The sequence below is a fragment of the Chamaea fasciata genome, unplaced genomic scaffold (assembly GCF_029207755.1).
Source record: "Chamaea fasciata isolate MVZ Bird 193981 ecotype frontalis unplaced genomic scaffold, bChaFas1.0.hap1 SCAF_33, whole genome shotgun sequence".
Taxonomy (NCBI): Eukaryota; Metazoa; Chordata; class Aves; order Passeriformes; family Sylviidae; genus Chamaea; species Chamaea fasciata.
This window is the reverse complement of record NW_027094118.1, coordinates 2826651-2847523: the sequence shown is the minus strand read 5'-3', so window position 1 is coordinate 2847523 and position 20873 is coordinate 2826651. Positions and strand designations below refer to the sequence as shown.

At 57.2% G+C, this 20873-nt stretch overlaps 1 protein-coding gene and 1 pseudogene across 1 annotated transcript; one reads left to right on the top strand and one right to left on the bottom strand.

Annotated features, from left to right (window-relative positions):
• Window positions 1-8964: 8964 nt before the first annotated feature.
• Window positions 8965-11031, top strand: LOC136303434 (serine/threonine-protein kinase pim-1-like). Its single transcript, XM_066207103.1, has 5 exons — window positions 8965-9516; window positions 9637-9687; window positions 9867-10233; window positions 10451-10627; window positions 10874-11031. Exons 1-5 carry the CDS (start codon window positions 8965-8967, stop codon window positions 11029-11031), a joined length of 1305 nt encoding a protein of 434 aa, XP_066063200.1.
• Window positions 11032-17297: 6266 nt separating this feature from the next.
• The window catches only part of LOC136303420 (class I histocompatibility antigen, F10 alpha chain-like), a 53575-nt pseudogene continuing 49999 nt past the window's right edge, over window positions 17298-20873 (bottom strand).

Genomic DNA, 20873 nt, shown 5'->3' with positions numbered 1-20873 from the left:
GCCCCCAGTGCAGAAAGAGCTTCGAGCTCGGCTCCAGCTCCAGCCCCCACTGGAGGAGCCACACTGGGCAGAGCCCCGGTGACGCACATTCCCTGTGTTCCGTGTTGGGAAGTCACCTTGCCGATTATCCTTTTGATTAGACCTTAATTATTTTCTCTTCTCCCTCTCTTTGTACTGCAAAAGCCAAGAGAGACTGTAGCCCTGCTTTCGTGCCTGAGATCTTTTGGTTTTGTGAAATTCTTTTCTCAGGGAATTTTCTGTAAAAAAGAGGAGTGTTTTTCTAAAAACTGTAGCATTGTTTTTCATTCCTTTTCCTAGGAGGGACTTCTTGTTGATGTCCCTCTGGTCTGACCAGTGTGATTGACGAGGTTTGTCTTTTTGTCACCGATCAGATTGGTCTGTGTAAAATACTAAGGGAGACACATTTGAAAAACTAAAGGAGTCATTTTCAGCCTTCTGAAGATCAGAATCTGTGTTGTTGTGGTGTAAAACAGCATCGATTTTAGAGACTGGCACTGTGCAGACTGGGATTGTGCAGACTGGGATCACATGGACTGGGATTTCACAGGCTGGACCATCTGGATCAGAACCATGGAGGCTGGGATCATACGAACTGGGATCACGTGGACTGGGATGGCTGCATCGGAACGATGCGAAGCGAGGCGGTCCCGCCCGGCCCCGGGGAACCGCCCAGTCCCTCCCAGTCCCTCCCAGTCCCGCTCGGGGACGCGGCCAAAACTCCTCGGAGCGAGCGCGGCGGTCCCGGAGCGATCCCGGAGCGATTCCGGGTCCGATCCCCGTCCCGGTTTCGGGCTCGGTCTCAGTCTCGGTCTCGGATCAGCGCCAGTCTCGGAGCTGGTTCCGGTGCCGGTCTCGGTCTGTCCCGGAGCGCTGCCGGTCTCGGTTCTGGCCGCGGTCCTGGAGCCTTCCCGGGGCCGGTTCCGGAGCGCTCCCGGCGCCGGTCGCATTGTCGGTCGTGGTCTCAGTCTTGGTTCCGGTACCAGTTCTGGTGCCGGTTTCGGTGTCGGTCCCAGTGCCGGTGCCTGTGCGGGGCCGGTCTCAGTTGCGGTGACGGTCTCAGCCTTGGTGTTGCTGCGGGTTCCGGTGCTGATCTTGTCCCGTTCCCGGAGATTTTTGGCCCATTTGGATGATTTGAAGCTAAACCTGGTGGATTTACGGTGGATTTTCGGCACAATTGGCAATTTTAAGCGAACTCGGGCGGTTTTAGGACCGCGCGTCCCCTTGACCCCGCCCCTTTGCCATCCCAGTTCCCGCCCTTTCCTTGGCCCCGCCCTCCCAGGCCGGGCCCGGGCCCGGGGGAGGAGGAGGAGGGAGGGAGGAAGAGGCGCCGCGGCAGCAGGAGCGGGAGGAGAAGACGAGCGGAGGGAGCGGCGGCTCCAGCGCTCCCTGAACTGGCGGCACCGCCGGGATCATCGCCCCCCATCCCGCAGGTGGCCGGGGAGGGGGAGCTCGCCCCAAATATCCCGGGGGCGGTTCCTGAGTTTGGGGATATTTTTGTGGGCGGATGTTGGGATCGGGATTGTGTGGGGCTGGGTGGGTGGGATGTGGTTTGAGAGTAAATCAAACTTGGAGAGTTCTTGGTCACATGGACTGGGATTTTACAGACTGGGATTACATGGACTGGGATTTCACAGGCTGGACCATCTGGATCAGAACCATAGAGACTGGGATCATCTGGACCGGGGTGGCGGCCTCGGAACGATGCGAACCGAGGCGGTCCCGCCCGGCCCAGGGCAACCTCCCAGTCCCTCCCAGTCCCGCCCGGGGCGCGGCCAAAACTCCCCGGAGCGAACGCGGCGGTCCCGGAGCGATCCTGGAGCCGATCCCGGAGCGATTCCGGGTCCGATCCCGGTCCCTGTTTCGGCCTCGGTCTCAGTCTCGGTCCCGGAGCGCTCCCGGTGCTGATTCCGGTCGCGGTGCCGATCTCGATCCCGGAGCGGTGCCAGTCTCGGTGCCAGTGCCGGTTCCAGTTTCGGTCCTGGTCTCAGTCTCGGTGTCGGAGCGGTGCCGGTGCCGTTTTTGGTCCCGGAGTGCTCCCAGTGCCAATCCCAGTCTTGGTCCCGGAGCGGTGCCAGTCTCGGTGCTGGTTCCGGTGCCGGTCTCGGTCTCGATCCCGGAGCGCTCCCGGTCTGGGTTCTGGCCGCAGTCCTGGAGCAGTCCTGGTGCCGGTGCCGGTTCCGAAGCACTCCCGGCGCCGGTCCCAGTGCCGGTGTCGGTCTCAGTCTTGGTTCCGGTACCAGTTCTGGTGCCGGTTTCGGTGTCGGTCCCACAGTGCGGGTCCCGGAGCGGTGCCGGTCTCGGTTCCGGTGTCGGTCTCGGTCTCGGTGCCGTTTCTGGTGTCGATCTCGGTCTCGGTGCCGGAGATTTTAGGGTCTTTTGGGTGATTTTAAGCCAAACCGGGCCCTTTTAGGACCGCGCGTTCCCCTGACCCCGCCCATTTCCCCTCAGAATTCCCGCCGTTTCCTGGACCCCGCCCCTTTCCCCTCCCAGTTCCCGCCCTTCTCTGACCCCGCCTCGTTCCATTCGTTCCCCGCCCTTTCATTGGCCACGCCTCTTTTCCCTTGGGCCCCGCCCATCTGCTGGCGCGTTCCCTCGAGCGCATGCGTACATTACCCAGAGGTGGCTCTCCCGGGCGCCGCCATCTTTATTCCGGGTCCCCCGAGCCGGCTCCGCGGTGTCCGAGACCTACGGTGGGGCAATGGGGGATCTATAGGGGATCTATAGGGGATCTATAGGGGTCTGGGGGGACCTGGAAGTCTCCTTAGAGGATTTTATGGGGGATCTGCAGGAGATTTGGGGCGGTCTGTAGGGGCTTTAGGGCGGTCTGGGGATCCCTAAAGGGGGCTGGGCGGGTCTCGGGGCTCTATCGGGGTCTGGGGGCTCTGTAGAGGGTCCGTAGGGGTTCGTAAAGGGGGTCCGGGCGTCCCTAAATGGGGTCTGGGTGTCTGTGGGGGATTTGGGGGGTCTGGGGGGGTCTGGAGGTCCCCAGGGGGGTCTGAGGGGATATATAGGGGCTCGATAGAGGGTCCGGGGGCGCCTGGGGGACCCTATAGGGGATCTGGGGTTCTCTGCATGGGATGTAAGGGGGTCTGGGGGAGTCTTGGCACCTCTATAGTGGAGTTTTGGGGCCCATAAAGGAAATTTTTGTGAATTTTTGGCTCTATACAGCTAATTCTTGGAAATTTGGGGTCCATATTGGGCAATTTGGGGTGTTCTATTGAATTATTAAAAAAATAGGAATATCGCCCTAATGCCGATATCCAACAATGACGGACAAAAGACTCTCCAGCAGTTTAGAGTTAGAAAGTGTATGTTTAATTACGACGCCGGGCAGCGTGCGGGATACCTCCCGAACACACGCGCGCTCACAGAAGATCACAGGGTCTTTTTATGTACAGAAGGATTGAATACCCAAAACACAAATGTATATTCATGACTTTAGTACCTCCCATTCCCCCGCTTCCTATGGTAATTAGCCAAAAGCTATTAAGCATGCGTGGTTTGTTCTTTGAAATGGGTCGGTGGTCTTTTTTATGGGGCGGGGTCTCAAAATGATGAAGTAAGTGAGTCTTCTTCGCTTTGACTTTTTAACCTTTTAGCGTTGCGTGACGACTGAATCCCGTTTTCCCAGGAGTATTTGATTTCTGAATTCATTGTCCTTCTTGAAGCCTATTGATTAGTCAGAACACACAAACATAAGTTGACAGGCCCCATGATTTATCAGTTCCTTAAATCCGGCTTCTGCTTATCAAAGGGGAAGTCTATCTGTCTTACTTCAGCAATATCCAGTTAAAGTCTGTAATTCTTCAAAATTAATGTTTCAATCCCCTTGGTCCCTGCTCCCTCGTGGCCATGGCAAGAGCGGGCTGGGCTGGCCCTGGCAGGGGGCTCTCCTCGGGTCCCTGCTGATCAGGGCTATGGCCCCGTGTTCCTCTGTCTTGCAGCCCTTGAAGACACGGCAGATGACAGCAGCCCTGCCATCAGAAACCTGGCCATTGAAACAGCCTTGGTCCTCCGGGCAGTCCAGAGAGCTCCGTACTCCATCCTGCGGAAGCTGCGAGATCAGCTCCGCAGGGCACGGAAGACACGGCCTCGACTGTCGGGCCTGGGCTGGCTGCGCTGCTGGAGCTCTGCGGAGAGCTGATCTGGGACACTCTGCCTGCTGGGGCCAACTGAGCCAGCGGGGATTTTCTTCTTCTACAGGATTCTTCTTTTCTTCTTTTTTTTCTTCAGTATATAAATATAGGATATGTGTTACAATACACAGACTCCTAGGATTTTTCTTTTGCTGCCCTGGGTGCACAGGGGAAGAGGGGGAAAAGGGTGCTTTGTGCTCAGCAAGCTGCCCAGGCGTGCAGCCTTGCAGGGAAAATGGCCAGAAGCCCCTCGGCCCTCGGTGGTCCTGCGGAAGCCTTTGCACTGCCGAGAGAGCGCGTGGGCGGGGGCCGGAGCTGTGGGCATCCCTGCGAGGCCGGAGCCTGGAGATGGCCACAAGCCCTGTGCCAGCCAGGAACCGCCGTCTGTGTCCTCCTGCCCGTGTGCTGCTGGCCGGATTGCTGAGGGCTCCGCGGTGCCTCTTGATCGGGCTCCTCTGGAGCTGCTGTGGGGCTGCGCCTCTGCTGCCGGGCAGGCTGGCCGGGCTGGGGGAGACTCTGAGGGGCTGGGCTGGTGGGAAGCCCTGAGGAATTGGGTGTCAGAGGCCACAAGCAGCCCCCGGGGAGCTGCCATGTTCCTGCCAGCCGGCTGCTCTGGCGCTCCCCCAAAGCACCTGCGGAGTGAGTGCAGGGAAAGGTGTAACCTTGCGCTCAGGGCCCTTCTCGAGCTCACTGAGGATCCCTCCCTCAATGGTGACAAGGGGGCAGTGGCTGGAGCTGAGCTGGGGAATGCAGTCGCTTGGGCTTGGCTGGCCTTCGAGAGCTCAGGCAGCTGCTCCCAGCTCTCCTGCCTCCTGGCTCGGCTGCCCGAGTACCTCGGGACAGGCCTTTGGCCTCTGGGCCCTCTTGGCACCAGGGCGGCGTTTCACGACTTGTGTTCCTCACAGGCCAAAAAAGTGTGGCCCCTGACTGAACATTTTGTGGAGCTCCTGCGGGACACAGATGAACAGTCAGTCAGGATGACGGCCGTGATGCTCAGCTTTGCAGTTTTGGACAAGGACATGCTGAGACCCAGCCCTGTCGCCCTGCAGCTGGTTGCGGTGCTCCTGCCACTCTCTGACCATGCAAGGCTCTGTGCCCCCAGCCACGGCCACTGTGTGCCCACCAAACACTTGGTGCCCTGTGGGTTTGCAGGCTCACGCCCAGCTGAGCCCCAAGCAGCCGATGCTGAGGTCTTTTTTTCTTCCTTTCATAGAGGATAACGGCCAGGTGCAGCTGCTGTCCACACTGCTCTTCTGAAAATTGGTGACTGTTTGCAGGGCCCCTGGGAGGGAATATTGGGGTTCCTGGCAGCAGGATCCTTGTGCAGCTTCAGGCTGGGGTGGGCAGCACTTCCATCTGCAGCTTCCATGTGCTGCTCCGGCAGCTGCTGCTGCTGCTGGGGACCCTGAGGGAAGAGGCCACGGGAGGGATGGAAATGCTGCACGGACAGCAGCAGCCAGGGCCAGGAATGAGCTTTGCCTTCCTGGCTGCTGAAATGAGGCTCCTTTAGTGCAAGAGGAGGCAAAGGCAAAATCAATTTCAACAATTCAAGGAAAACTGTGGAAAACTGGAAGCCTCTCAAAATGTCACACACATTCATCTGGGAGCTCTTCAGCGTTGGTTCTTGTAAAAAGCCTTTCCCGTTTCCCCTTGGCTCTGAGATTCTGGGAGCCACCGCTGGGCTTCAGGGTTCAACTGATTTTTATTTTCCAGGTTTTTAAACAGAGCTCTGAATTGGGCATCTCTTGCCACTTTTCTGCTCAGAACCTTGAGAAAGGTTCTCTGCTCCTGTGAGCCACATCTTGAAGGGTGGTTGGCAACCATGGAATGCTCTGGGAAAGCACTTGATTGACTTCAGGGCCAGGCTGGAGAGCTCAGCCTGAGGAAAGAACTGTTCCAGATGCCTCTGTCCATGTCCAGCTGCTCACAGCTGAGTCCCTGAACACCCTGGGTGGTTTATAGGGATTGATTTTCCCCTCCTGTTCACTTGGAGGTGATTTTGCCATCCTTTAGAGGAACATCTGACCAGCCCCTGCCCCCATTCCATTTTATTCTCTCCACGTTGAAGCTGGACCGCTGGGTTTGACATGTAAATTGGTAGTGTCTCCCCGTTCTTCCCTCCAGCCCTCCATTGTGACTTGTATTAAACACTGCAAACGGCCTCATTTGTCTGGCGGGGAAGATGTGAGGTGGAGAAAGTTAACAGCATTTGTTTTCATGAACCTTGTGCTAGTAAAGAAAAATGAGGTTTGTCATTTTGGTGTGGTGCTGAGTGTTGGGATTTGGGAGTTTATTTCTTGCTATTGTTCTTATTATTTATTAGTGTTATTTTTCACTGGTCAGATTTTTAAATCTTAGACACGATTAACCAAGGCTGGATGTAAGTCATTAGGAAAATTCCCATGCATTTTCCACTGGGATTAAACGGTTCAGTGGACTCCAAGTTGCCAGTGGATTCTAAAGATGGGAAACCCTGTTAGTGGTGGGTTTGGTGTGGTTTGGAGCTGGGGAAGGCTCTCATCCCCTCCCGGAGGTGCCCCAAGCCCGCTCTGCTGCCACGTCTGCACTCGCGGCCCCTCACGGCTGCCCTGCCCTGGGGACACGGTGGGACCCCGCTGCTGCCGGGGCTGAGGCTCCTCACGGCCCCTCAAACCCCTCCTGGCTACACAGAACCTCTCCTGGCCCCCGACAGCCCTTCATGGCCCTTCATTGCCCCTCCCGGCCCCTCAGGGCCCCTCCCGGCCCCAGGCGTGGAGCTCCTCCCGAAGGAGAAGGGGCCGGGCCCTGCTGGTTCTCCTTTTATTTCGGTCGTTTCGCAGCCGTGAGGAAAGAAAGGCTGAAATGGAGCCTTTGCCCAGCGGTTCCCTCCGGGTCAACTGCGGCCGAAGCTCCGTGCCGGCGCTGGCCCCAGCACCAGCATCCCCGCAGCCCCGCCGGCCTTTGCTGTCCCCCCGTGTCCATTCCCTGTCCCCGAGGCCCGCCCGGCTCTGGCAGCAGCAGGAGCCGCAGCGCAGCGGGCGCCGGCCCGGCCCGGCCGGGGCTCCCGGGCAGGAGCAGCAGCAGCGCCGGCCCCTTCCCACCTGCTCCTGCCTCGCCTTCCAAGGCCTTTGTCCGGCTCCACTGCGGCCTGGAGCAAAGCTCACCCGCCAACAGCCCAGACTGCTCAGGGCCCGCCTGTGCTGCCCCGACCCAGCCTCCAGAGAAAGGAAGGGTCGGCTTCCAGCGCTGTTTGCAGCACTGTTTCACTCAGCCCGAGGTGACGGCAGGAGGCTGCTGCTGCCTTTGCCTTGGCAATTGGAGATCGCGGCGGCTGCTGCGCCCCTCTGGCTGCCGACTGGATTTTATCAGGACAACTGCAATTGCCTTTTTCCATCCTTGCTACCCGCTGTGCTTTTGTGACAGTGAACTCAGTCTTTCTGTTGCAGGCACCGTGCAAAGAAGAGATTGAAATGCTCCCAAGTCCCCGGGCACTAAGTCGAGGGGAATTAAAGCCACACCGGCCACATTTACAGCGCTCCAACACAGCCCTGCTGCTGGTGCTGCTGAAATAGAATCAACTTAGAGAGGCCATCACAAAAATTGCCGCTGGGGTGTCAAACACAATGCAAAAATGCACCCGGAGAAAGAAAAACCAGAACTTCTTGACTCACTTCATTGCTTCCTCCGAGCAGCAGAAAAGGGAGATGCCCAGAGGTATTTCCAGCTGCTGCTGATCCCAGCTGGAGCTCTCTGCAGAGTCCCAGCAGGAACCTGAGCCCAGCCCGGGGAGCTCACACAGTGTCAGGGAGATTCTGTCTCTGGATTCAGTCAGGGTTGCATTCCCCAACAAGTGCTGGTGCCACCTCCTGTTTTCTTGGATTAAAACAGTAACAAGGAAAACCTTACCAAAGGCACAACTCCCCAGCCCACAAGGAAAAAAGAAAGGACAAATTGTAAAGTTTACCAAACAGTTGTCCTGCTTTGCTGCAAAAGTCGTGCTGCACTCAGTATGGAAATCCAGGAGAAGCTGCAGTTGGTGGCACATCTTGTGCCAGCAGCTCGACCTCGTTCTCCACCAAAGGTTCTTGAAAAGAGCAGCTGGGACTGTGGTGAAGGTTGCTGGAAAACTGCAACAGCTTTCCAGAAGTGAAATGAAAATGCAAGAAATAAACCAAGAGGTTTTCCTCTATTTATTTCTATGCTTCCCTTTTCCGTGTTGCACTACTTCTCCGTGCCATTAATTCCAAATGGATCTCACCTCTCAGATAGATGACTTAGTGAGTTTTAGACCCTCGAAAATACCATGGGCCATAGACAGAGTTTGCCTTCCCCTGTTTTTGCTGCAAAGTAACGCTGGAGACATAAGCGTAGTGCTTGGGTCGGGCACGAATCCTACAAGCAGGGAATGTGTCCTGACAGTGTCTGAGCCTCAGCAGGGACAATGCAGAGCAGCGACCGAGGGAATTCCTCTGCCGCGGCGCAGGAGTCAGGCCTCTGGATGTGGGCTCAGCACGGCCAAGTTGCCGTGTTTGGAGCGGCTCGGGGGCTGCCCCCGGGGAGCGCGGGGCTGGAGCGTGGAACGGACACGCGGACAAACGGCCCCAGGGCTCCAGTTGCAGCGGCGGCAGCGGCAGCAGCAGCGGCAGCAGCGAGTCTACGGCGTCTACGGCCCCTCCCCGTCCCTCTCTTGTTCCTCCTCTCCCTCTCCCGCTGTCCCGCACTCTGTCTCGCTGTCCCGCAGCCTCTCCCGGTGTCCCTTTCCCGACCTCCCCGGCCCCTCTCGGCGTCCCCGTCCCGGCCTCTCCCTCTCCCCCCGCAGGGCTGGGCCATGCCCCGGGCCCGCCCCCGGCCCCGGGCGTCCCGCCGCGGTCTGGGCTCCGCCCGGCTCTGGCGGTGCTGGCTGTGGCGGTGCTGGGCGGGCATCAGTGCCTGGGGCCGGGGCGGCATCGCTGCGCTTTGGCTGCGCCTGTCCCGAGCCTGGCCCCGGCCCCGGCCCCGACCCCGGCCCCGGCCCCGGCCCCGATCCCTGCCCCGGCCCCGGCCCCGGCCCCCGCTCCTCCCGGGCCCGGCTAAGGACACACGCGGCGCGGCCGCTCCCGCCGCCTCCGCCGCGGCTTCCCCGGCCCGAGCTCCGCCGCTCGGCAGCGCAGCCGCCGGCCTCGAGCCGCCGGGGCCCGGGGCGGGTGGGGATGCCCGGCCCGGGGCGCTCGGGGGGCGCTCGGGGGCCGTGTCTGGCCCCGGGCCGAGCGCTGAGGGCCGCGTGTCGCCCGCAGGGGAGGCGCGGGAGGCCCTGCAGGACCGGTACCGGCTGGGTTCGCTGCTGGGGCGCGGAGGCTTCGGCAGCGTCTACTCGGGGACGCGGCTCTCGGACGGCGCCCCGGTGAGCGGCGGGGCTGGCGGCGGGCGGAGGAGGAGGAGGAGGGCGGAGGAGGAGGAGGAGAAGATCGGGGCGCGGCGGGGCAGGCGGCGAGCTGAGCCCGCTGCTGGCCTTTGCTCGCAGGTGGCCATCAAATGCGTGCCCCGGGCCCGCGTCCAGCACTGGGGCGAGCTGGTGAGTGAGCGGGGCCGGCGGGAGAAGCTGGGGCCCGGCAGGGGAAGAGCCGGCGGGAGCCCTGCAGGGAGAGCGGGCGTGGGCTGAGCGGGGGGCCCAGAGCATCCGGGGCTGGGTGAGGGGTTCCCGAGCCCTGGCACAGCCTCAGCCCCACTGACGGCATCGTGGTCCTTCGGCAGCCCAACGGCGCCTGTGCGCCCCTGGAAATCGTGCTGCTGGACAGGCTGTCCTCTGGATGTGGTGGCATCATTCAGCTGCTGGAGTGGGTTGAGCTCCCCAACAGCTTCCTGTTGGTGCTGGAGCGTCCGGAGCGGTGCCAGGACCTCTCGGGTTTCCTGGCGGAGCGGAGGTTCCTGCCGGAGGAGGAGGCGCGGGGGCTGTTCCGCCAGGTGCTGGAGGCCGTGCGGCACTGCACCAGCTGCGGGGTCCTGCACCGCGACATCAAGCCCGAGAACATCCTGCTCGACCTGGCCACTGGGCAGCTCAAACTGATCGACTTTGGCTGTGGCGCCTTCCTCCAAGACACAGCCTACAGGCGATTTGCAGGTGAGCCCTCTCAGGGGATGTTCCTGGGCATCTCACGGCCCAGCCTGGCTGTAGCACCGCGGCTTCCCCCTCTCGCTGCTAGGAGCAGCGTTATTTCTTGAGCCAAGTTGCTTTTGGGTGGAGGCGGGAGGGGGCCAGCCCCCACACGCCCAGGGATGCCGGGGCGAGGCTTTAGGAGTTGCAGCATCCCCTGATGAACTCCGTCTGTGTTCCATAGGAACCCTGCCCTACAGCCCACCAGAGTGGATCCACCACCAACGCTACCATGGCGAGGCAGCGACGATCTGGTCCCTGGGCCTCCTGCTGTACCACCTGGTCATGGGGAAGCACCCGTTCAGGAGGGGCCAGCAGTTCATCTGGGGGCGCATCTTGTTCCCACGATGGCTCTCTCAAGGTGGGTCCTCATCTCTGGGCACACGGGAATCCCGGTGCTGGGAGACAGCAGCAGGCTGATGAGCACCCTGCTCTGGCAGCTGCTGAGGAGGTGGCACATGTCCTACTCTCCTCCAAACAGAGAATCCATGGGGAAGTTTAGGCACAGCTCTGGGCACACCCAGCATGGCCTGGGCACGGGAATGGAGGGGCAAAGCAGACGGGATCCTTCTCCAACTGACTGCTGGTTTCTGGTTTCTCTCTTCAGAGTGCCAAAATGTTATCAGGAGGTGTTTGTCCATGCAACCCTTGGACAGGCCATCCTTAGAAGACCTCTTCAATGATCCTTGGCTGCAGGGTGTTCATCTGCCCCAGAAGATGGGAGAGGTCCATGTGCACAGTTTGATCCAAAGACCTGACAGGTAAGAGCTCCACACATCTCATGGCAATCAGTGCTAAAGAAAACCAGAGTGTTTTTGTCCTGCCTGTAGCTCTGAGCAGGGATGACCAGATGGGAACATCTGTGCTGGGGCGGAGCTGGAGACCTGGTGTAGCAAGCACTGGTGGCCACCATCCACCCTAGTTATGCTTGTCCTGGTTCGTTGGTGGCTGGGGCCCTGGGCAGAGCACTGACAGCCTGGTCTGGCCCCCAGGGAAGGAGGAGCCCCTGGAGAAGCTGTATCAGGTGGGGCTGCTGCTGGAGACACCAAGGACAACCCCAAGGATGCCAAGCTCTTCCTCGACCTGGCCACCGGCAGCTGAAGATGATCGACTTGGATTCTGGCACCTTCTTCAGACACGCTCCCTGGGGCCCAGTTTGCAGGTGAGTCCACAGCTGGGGGGATGCTCCCAGATGTGGGCATGGCACGGCCTGGCCGGGCACCAAAGGTTCCTCCCTTTGCTGGGGCAGACGCCACAGATTCTTCACTCGGCCGTCAAGCTGCCTTTTGGCTCTGCGCAGCTGCTGAGGGCTGGATGTGCCGTGGCGGACTGCAGGCTGGGCACGTGTCCTGCCCTCCTGCTCTGCCCCCAAAGGCAGCAGTGATGGGCAGCTTTGGGCCCAGCTCTGAGCACGGCCAGCGTGGCCTGGGCACTGCGGGCGCTCGGGACGAGGGGACAGGAGCCTTCGGCTGACGGGCACTTTCTGGTTTCTCTCCTTCCAGCCGGGCTCTGCGGGTGCTGAGGCTGCTCTGGGCTCTGCCAGGGCTCTGCTGGGCTCAGCCCCAGGCACGGCTGGGCTGGCTCTGCCCTCACATTGTTCTGACAGCTTTGCATCAGACGAGCCCATTCTGAGCCCACCGAGTGAGCTTTCTGCTTTTGCAGGTGAGTGAGACTCTCCTGCAGGCCAAGAGATTGCAGTGAGGGATCCACATCCAATTGGCAAGAACCCAAGCACTCCACAGTTCCAGCTGAACGCCTGGATCTCCACAGGATGTTTTGTCTGTCCCGCTCTTCATTCCTTTTTTGGCTGGAATCATGCAACTGCCCTTTCTTCCTCCTCCAGAAGTGCCACAAGTGAGCAAAACCTGGCGAGTGGACGGCGTTCCTAAGGCAGTGCAGTCTGGAGCGGATGGATGAAGAATTGCCCTTCTGCACTTCCCAAGCAGAGCAAAAAGCTGTAAGTGGGACTTTGCATCTTTGAGAAACCCCTGACAATTTCAAAGGGAATGTGCAGCTCATTCACAGGGTGAGAAGGAAGGTCGTCTTGTAAAGGATTTGGGGTTTGGCAAAGTTTAGATTCCCAGTCCTGCTTGGAGCTGGCGGGGCACAAAGCAATTTCCTATTGCTTCAATCACAATTTAAGATAATACTGGAAACAAACCACAAAATCTTTTTTAAAAGGCTGCTGAGGTCAGCAGGATGGATCCATGCCATCAGCACATTTATGGAGTAAATAACGGAGATCTCATTTGAAAAAGTTCAGTTATCTCTTTATCCAAAGCTATAAAGTATTTTTACTACGTTGCACTTGGGTTTTGTTTTTATCTTCCACTTTTTTTCTGTGTTGTTTTTAATTTTCTTTTTTTTTCTTTCCTTAATAGAAAACTTGTCCTAGGGAAGGAATGTCCTTTGCTGCTGGTTCCCGTGTGGAGCAGCTCCCCAGGCAGAGCCCGGCAGCTCCTGGCCCTGCAGGGCTGAGGCTTTTCCCCGTTGCTGGGCACAGACTGATGGAGCAGCACTGCTGAACACGGGGACACGCAGAGGGAGCAGGAGCAGCTGCCTGTGTCCAGCTGCAGCTCCAAGGCCCAAACTCTGAGCAGACAGGGCTGGAAGAGACTGGCAGGCTCCCTGTTTGCTGTGCTGCCCCACTTGTGCCCGGCCCAGCTCTGCGGGAGGCAGAGGGAGAACAAGGGGCAGCTCCGGCCAGCCCCCAGCACAGGAACACCTCCGGCCCCGGGCCTCGGGGCACTGTCAGCACCCGCTGCTCCGGCCACGGCTTCTGCTGGCCCTGACGGCGACAACCAAACTGTGCCTGATCCCCAGGGAGCAGCAGCAGGGCCTGGATCCGATCCCTCAGTCTGGGGCAGGGCTGGACAAACGACCCCCACAGCAGCAGCAGCAGCAGCAGCAGCAGCACATGGAGCTGACTTTGAGCACAGCCCCCGCCACTGTTCCCTCCCGTGGGCAGCGGTGTCACAGCAGCCTGAGGCACCCGGGAGCCCTCAGGGCCCGCAGGGACTTGAGATGGCAGCCCTGGGCTCCTGGGGGCTGTGCAAGGAACAGAGGTGAGGACTCCCTCTCCACGTGGAGCTTCCAGATGGAAAAGGCTGCTGTGAGCAGGCAGCTGCAAGGGCAGAGGAAGGAGGGTCTCGACCCCTGGATCTGTGCCACTTCCACAGTCCTGGGCAGCAGCCACCGAGCCCCGGGGGAACAGAGGGCACAGCAAGAGGGGCAAAAGCAGGCAAGGTCAGAGACTGGAGAGAGCCAGACCTGGGAGCAGGAGCAGCTGCTTCATCGCACTCTTGGAGAAAGCTCTCGGCTGTTTCTAAGCGCTGAAAGGCGTGAAGGGCAGAGAGGAGGGGACACCAAACAATGCTCCTGTTTGCACACCCTCCCCTCTCAGTGTCCCAGAAGGAATTGGATGAACTGTATTCTTCTCTCTGAGTCGTCTCGTTCAGCGTGAGCAGCTTAGCACCAGGAGCTGAAGGAGCTGAAGCCTTAGGCCACAAGAGCTGACCAAGAGGGAACTTTTTGACCAAAGTAATGCTGCTAACATGGACCTGACTGAATCCAGCAGATAAAACCATGGAAATATAGAATCCTTTCTGTTGGGAAAGACCTGGGAGCTCATCAAGTCCCAGTGTTAAGCCAGCAGTGTCAAGCCCAGCACTAAAGCCTGAAGTGCCAAGGCCTGGACAAGAGGCCTGACTGAGGCCTGAACAAGCGGCCCTGAGCCAAAGGTGACCTCTCGATGAACCTTCCAGCCAAAGGTTATCTTTGTATCTGCTCGTTAACAAAATAGGCACCGTCATTAGCGTTGTAATAGATGCATCCTCTCCTTAGTGAAACATGTATTGACCTTTCTGTATTTAGAAGCCAGACAAGGCCATGAAGTCTGACATCTGGCCTTGTTCGGGGCTGTAGGGTCAAAGGCAACTCCCCTGGTTCCTCCTTGGGCCCTGGCCAGGCTTTGGGAGAAACCCAAGAGGAGGATGCAACCAGATGTTCCTGCACTAGGAGTGCTGCTGGCAGTGTGTTTATTCAGCACTATCAAAGCTGGGCCCTCTCCCAGCCAGGCTGGAGCCTCAGCTGTGGCTGGAGGCAGCTGCAGGAATTCCCAGTGTCCGGGAGAGGCTCTGCAGTCCTTGGCTGTGACAGCTTCCCCAGCTGCTGTGTGGGTGTGGGTGATGGGAAAGGCTGAGGGTAACTGGTGATGGATCTTTCTCAATCACTGCGGGCAATCCGTGGTAGTGACGGCTGGCTGCATTGCTGAGCTGCTCCTTCTGTGCTCCTTTGCTGCTTTGAACTGTCGTAAATTTCACTGATTCCTTCAGGTGGTGTCTGTGTCCTTGGTGCTGAGCCTGCCCACTGCGAAAACAAAATTGGCATAGCTTGGCCGGATCAGCACAAAATGACACTTTTTAAATCTAAAGGTGAGGAATCAGTCCTATCCGAAATTCCCGGATGGGAAGCCCTTCCCTAGAGTTCTCTGGCTCTGGAGTGGGCTGAGGTGGGAACAGATTTTTGACAGGGGCCGCTGTATTAGAGGGTGTAAAGTACCCCACACTGGCTCTGAAATGGCTCACTACTCAGCCTGAGTGGGTACCACAGTGGTCTCTTGAAAAGGAGAGACTTAGATGCCCTAAAAACCCTGGTACAGGAACAACTGGCTCAAGGACACATAGAGCCATCTATGAGCCCTTGGAACACCCCAGTATTTGTTATAAAAAAGAAATCTGCTAAGTGGAGGTTACTCCATGACCTGAGAAAAACCAATTCCACGATGGAGAGAATGGGCACATTGCAGCCTGGTGTGCCATCGATGTCCCACAATGCTGCCTGCCTCCTGGGACATCCTGATTGTGGACTTAAAGGGCTGTTTTTTCACTCTTCCATTACCCCCAGATGATACCCCAAAGTTTGCCTTGACCGTGCCTTCTATTAATAACGCTGCACCAGTGCAACGTTACCAGTGGAAAGAACTTTCCCAAGGCGTGGGAAACAGCCCCACGATGTGTCAGTGGGGTGTTGCTCAGGTAATCTGATCAGTGAGAGAACAGTTGCCAGGGGCATACTGTTACCATGGCCTGGATGACATTTTGATTGCACCCCAAACCAGAAAAGAACTCTCACTGATTCAGCCAAGCCTGTTGCAAGCGTTCAAACCACTTGGGCTGCAAGTAGCACCAGAGAAAGTGCAGCAGCAACCACCCTGGAAATATTTGGGACTCAAAATAATGAACCAGACCATACAGCCACAAACAATTCCGTTTCCAGCCAAAATTCTAACTCTAAACGATGCACAAAAACTCTTGGGTACCATCAACTGGGTCAGACCTTACCTAGGACTGACTGACTCTCAGCTAGCACCTTTATTTGACCTCCTAAAGGGTGACTCTGAATTAACTTCCCCCAGAAAATTAATCCTAGAGGCAAAAGCTGCTGTTGAAACAGCAGAGCAAGCTATCACCAACAGACAAGTCCACCGGATATGCCCAGAGGTGTGGATCACTGTGTTTATTCTCATTGTTAGTTTTCATCCTACTGGTGTTCTTGGGCAGTGGAATCCACGCTGGCCTGATCCTTTGCACATTCCAGAATGAATGCTTCCACCTCATCAAGCAAAAAAGACGGCACCCACCGTCTTTGAACTAACTGCACAGTTAATTATCAAATGTTGTCGCAGGTGTTTACAGTTGAATGCTACGGATGCTTCAAAAGTTGTCTTGTCTCCGTGACACAAGAGCAATTCTAATGGTGTTTTGCTAACAGTACAGCCTTGCAAAGTGCTTTGCAAGGACACTGGAACGCTTTAGGCACCTGCCCGACGTGTCTGTCCTACCTTACGTCCTGTCCAAGACCACCAGCAGCATTCTCCTGGTGGCCCCTCCACAGACGGTGTGGAGCCGTGTGTGGAACAGTGCTGGAAACAGCTTGTTCACCGACCTCGTGGAGAGCTGGGACTCTTAGAGTGACGGTGCATTTAAGGATTCTGTTTGTTTACAAACTGGTTTTCTGTTTACAGAGTGGTTTTTTCTGTTTACAAATTGTTTTTCTGTTAATTGTTAATCTTGTTAATTCTGTTAATTGGTTTTTCTCAGGGTTTTAAAAGTTGAACGTTTTCTTGTTTTAGTGTTAAGTTGTAGTTTGGAACCATAAGCAGTTAACCTGTAACATGCCAGCCCGGAAGATTGTGATCTCGCCTGACAGCTCCTGGGAGTGAGTGCTGCAGCTCCAGTGGTACATGGGGCACATCACTGGCTGAGCAGAATTAAGTTTGTCAAAACCTCCTTCAAATTAAACCCATGCTGTCTTGTGTTACCCTGTCTGCAAAAGGGCCCTTGCAAATGGGATAACGGAAAACAATCTGCATTTTAATAAAAGCAAAGGCAGGAGATGTAGCAGGGTCCAGCTGGTTCACAGCTGGGCATAATGAGTCTGATCATAACAGACCCAACTGGGCTGACCTGGCTTGTTCTAGAAGTCCCCGGGGGAACAAAGAGCTCAGCCAAGCCCATCCAAGCCCTGGCTGCAGACACACCCCTGGCCAGAGATGTGGGCAGTGCAGAGATTCCCAACCAGTTGGCTTTCCAAGCCCGGGAAATTCAAACTCACCATAAAAGGGAGCTTGGAACAATAAATTGTGGCTGTTGGTCAGAACTCAAGAAGATACTGTGTGGTGTGTCTGTCTCCAACCCACCAGCCTCGTGTTACACTATGTCTAAATCTATGTTTCTATCTATATCTCTATCTCTATATGTGAAACAATAATAATAATGTGCAGTAATGCTGACAATACTGATTTGCCACCTTTGGCTGCTCAGGGATGTGACACTAAATACCCTACAGAAAAGCATTGGCCACGACTCAAATGTCAGTGCTAAACTTTGTGAGACTGCTTGCAAGGAATAAAGGAGGAAGGGATGAAATTGGCGATTTTTATGGGGTTTGCTGATACTGTGGTGTGGAATGCTTTGTCTGTTACTGTGAAAATACAGTGATTTGGACTGCTGGTGTTTTCATGTACCAGACTATTCACAAGCTGCAGGATCATCAAACAGACAAAGGGGCAGTTGAAGGAGCAGGTGAATAAATCAGGAGATGGGAACCTGTCCTGATGGAGAACCCATCCCACAGATGTTCTCCATACCCTTAACAATGGACCCAGTGGGGAAATGGAAACCCCTGGATGTGCACAGCTGCGCCCAGTTTGCGAATACAACCGTGCACAGTGAGACTTTGACTTCTGGGGAAATTGTTCTGGGTGTGATGGCCCCTGACAGGGCCACCCCAGAGGCTGCAGGGCTGGACCTTCATGCATTAGAATTAATTAGGACAAATCAGAAGCAAATGAGAGTTATCAATACAGGAATAGGAAGTCAGATTTCTCCAGGACACTGGAGGTTTGAGAACTGCTCACTGGAGCTTGGCCTTGAAAAGCGTTGATGTCATGGGAGAAGGAATTGATGCAGATTGTCAAGGAGAAATCAAAGTCATCCTTTGAAACAATAGTGAACAGAGTGGATTATTTAAGCCTATGGCGTGGCAGCAATTACTGATATTGCGGTTTGAAAAACAGTTGTGCAGAGAGGAGATCCACAGTGTCACTGCGGTCCCCTGGCTCCACAAGGCCCTGCAGGCTCCCAGGGCACCTTTGGTTCTATGGGGCCCGCAGGGTTTAGCTGGCGGGCAGGGTCAGCACCAAAGAGACACGCACCAACTTAAGGAAGCCCAACCCCACCGCGGGGGGACCCGCCTCCCGCCGGGGCTCTGCCGGCACCGCCACCGGGACCCCCCAAAAACACCTCCCGGGGACCCCCCATGTCCCCTTGAGGGGCATCTGCGCCTCAGCTCTGGAGCCCTGCGAGATCCAAACATCAAGCTGCCCGGCCCCGACAGAAAAAAGCCCCGGGAGCCATAAATGTATTTTCTGTGAGCTCCAAACATCCCTCCCCACTTCAAAAAAACCGCCCAGGATATTTGGGGCGCGCTCCCCCTCCCCGGTCACCCGCAGGATACGGGGGCGATGGTCCCGGGGCGAAGGAGCTGCAGATCCAGAGAGCAGTGAAGTCACGCAGTGCCTCCTCTGCCGGCTCCAGCTCCTCCATCCCTCCTCTTCCTCCTCCTCGGTCCCTCCTCCTCCTCCTCCTCCTCCTCCGTCCGTGCGGCCGCGGGCCGGGAGCTCTCGGGTGAGCGGGGCCGGGCCGGGACACGGTGGGAAAGGGGTGGGTCACCCCCAAACCGAGCTGGGGGCAGCGGAGGTTTGGGGGAACAATGGGAAAGGGGTGAGAGGGGGGGATAGGGGGAGGTGGGACAGCGGGAAGGGAGTTCCCAGTCGGGGTCCCCCAGTAAACCCCAGGACTCCCAAGCCCTGTCCCAGCGCCCACAGTTCCCTCCACAGCCCCGGCTGAGTGGGGGGCTCAGCCCAGGACCCGTCATTGTCTGGGGCTCCCTCGAGTGCAGCAAATGGGAGAGTGCCCCCCAGGGTGGATTTTTGGGGGTCTCCCCACCATCACGGCTTTAAGAACCCCCGACAGTCAGGCGCCGCTTTAACTCCCCTTGACAGGGCGACACCACTCCCGTTGATTCCGGTAGTGGAGCCCCCATGGGGGGCTTGGGGGTCCCGGGAGGGTTTGGGGGTCCCGGGGGGGTCTGGGGCTACCTGGGTGATGCCGATGGTGGTGATGAGGACCCCGTGCCAGGTATAAACCTTCTCAAGGGGGCTTGGGGGCATGTTTGGAGGTCCCATGGGAATTTTGATGTCCTGAGAGGGTTTAGGGGGTTCGTACGGGGCGTTTGCAATCTTGGGGAGTTTTTGGAGGGTCCCAGGGATGTTTTTGGGGTTCCAGGGGAGGTTGGGGTGTCACGGGGAGGTTGGAGGTTCCCAGGGAGAGGCTGGGGGGTACCTGGGCAGGGCAGGTGACAGAGCTGGGACCCCGTGCCGGGTCTGAACCTTCTCACTGGGCAGCGTCAACGTGTTCAGGGAGATCCTGGGGGACCCCGAGGGTCACCCCAATTCCCAGGGGACCCAAAATACTAAGGGCTCCCCTGAACTCCCTCACCCCTGGATCTGCTGCAGGCAGGGGGACACCAGCACTCGGCCCCTGCCCCCACTATCATGGGGGGGCTGTGGAAGAAACCAGGGGGGCACAGACAGGTCAGGGTGGAACCCCAGAGTCCTGGAGGAGGGGACATGGGGACAATCCCAGGAATCCCCGTGAGGGGCTTAGGGGGGACCCAGGAGGATTTGGGGGCGGACTGGTGGGGTCATGGGGGGATTTCCAGGAGTCTTGGGAGGGGGGGAAGAACAGGGTGAGCCCCCAGGATGGGTTTGGGCAGAACCGGATTGGAGCTTCCAGACGCTGAATCCGATGAGGAGAATGACCACGATGGCAGCGATGACGGACACAGCGACCACAAGGGTGAGATTCCTGCTGGATTCCGGCTCTGGGAAGCACGGGATGGTGAGGAGGGGCAGGGGAACCTCCATCCCACTGCGCCACATTCCCAAACTCCCAGTTACCACATTCCACATTCCCCGCCTCAGCCCAGGAGAAGATGCCGGGCTCTGGCATTCCGGGATGCTCCACCCGGCACCGGTGCTGCTCCCGCTCCTCCGGCAGCGCCTCGATCCTGGCCCGGGGGGGGAAGGCGCCGTCACTGTTGGGAATGATCCCGGATTTCATCCCCCTCCATCCAGCTGATCCCCGTGGTGCTGGGGTAACATCTGTACGTGTGGCAGGACAACATCGGGATTCTGTGTTCCACTTTTCCGGACACATGGACATCAGGGGGTTCTGGAATGGGATAACAGTGAGATGCATCCATGGAATTCCACGGCAATGGGATGGCAGTGAGGTCCACCTACAGAATTCCCATCAGCATGGTAGAGGAGCAGGATCCATCCATGGAAGTCCCATGGGAATGGGATGACTGAGATCCATGGATGGAATTTCCATGGGAGTTCCCATGTTCCCAGATTTAGCCCTCGCAAATCCCGCATTTCCAAATCTCATATTCCCATGGGAAATGTGCCCTCTCCGCCTTTACTCCAGTGCCTCCCGCCCATATCTGGCACATTTCTGGAGACATTCCAGGCAGGTGTGTCCCAGGGGATTTGTTAATTCCTCAGCCTGGATCTCATCATGTTCCCAGCGCCTCTTGGTGACCTGGGCAGCGCCGTCGGCCACCACGAATCCCCCGGATCCCGGCTGGAAGGAGAGGAATTCCCGCCCGTCGGAGCAGAGCCGATCGGCATTGTGCAGGTTGCATTGTGAGTTTTGTGTAGCATGAGGTGATGTTGAAAACAGCAGTTGGAATACAGTTTGCAAAGGCAAAACTGTGATCTTAGAACTGTCAAACAGTATAGAATTCCTTCAATATCTTTATCCCCTATAAAGTTAAGGTGTGGTATTCAGTGAAGTTAGTGGGAATTGGAGGATTTACTACTGTTCATTCTCGTGCCTATTGCTATTAGAAGAATAATGAGATTTTAGTAAATCAAAACGTAGTTTTCATTCAGTTTGGACTTGGATACGTAAATTACTCATGTTGGAAAAAAATGGATTAGAGATTGTAAATGTTTAGAAGCTGTAGCGTATTCCCTG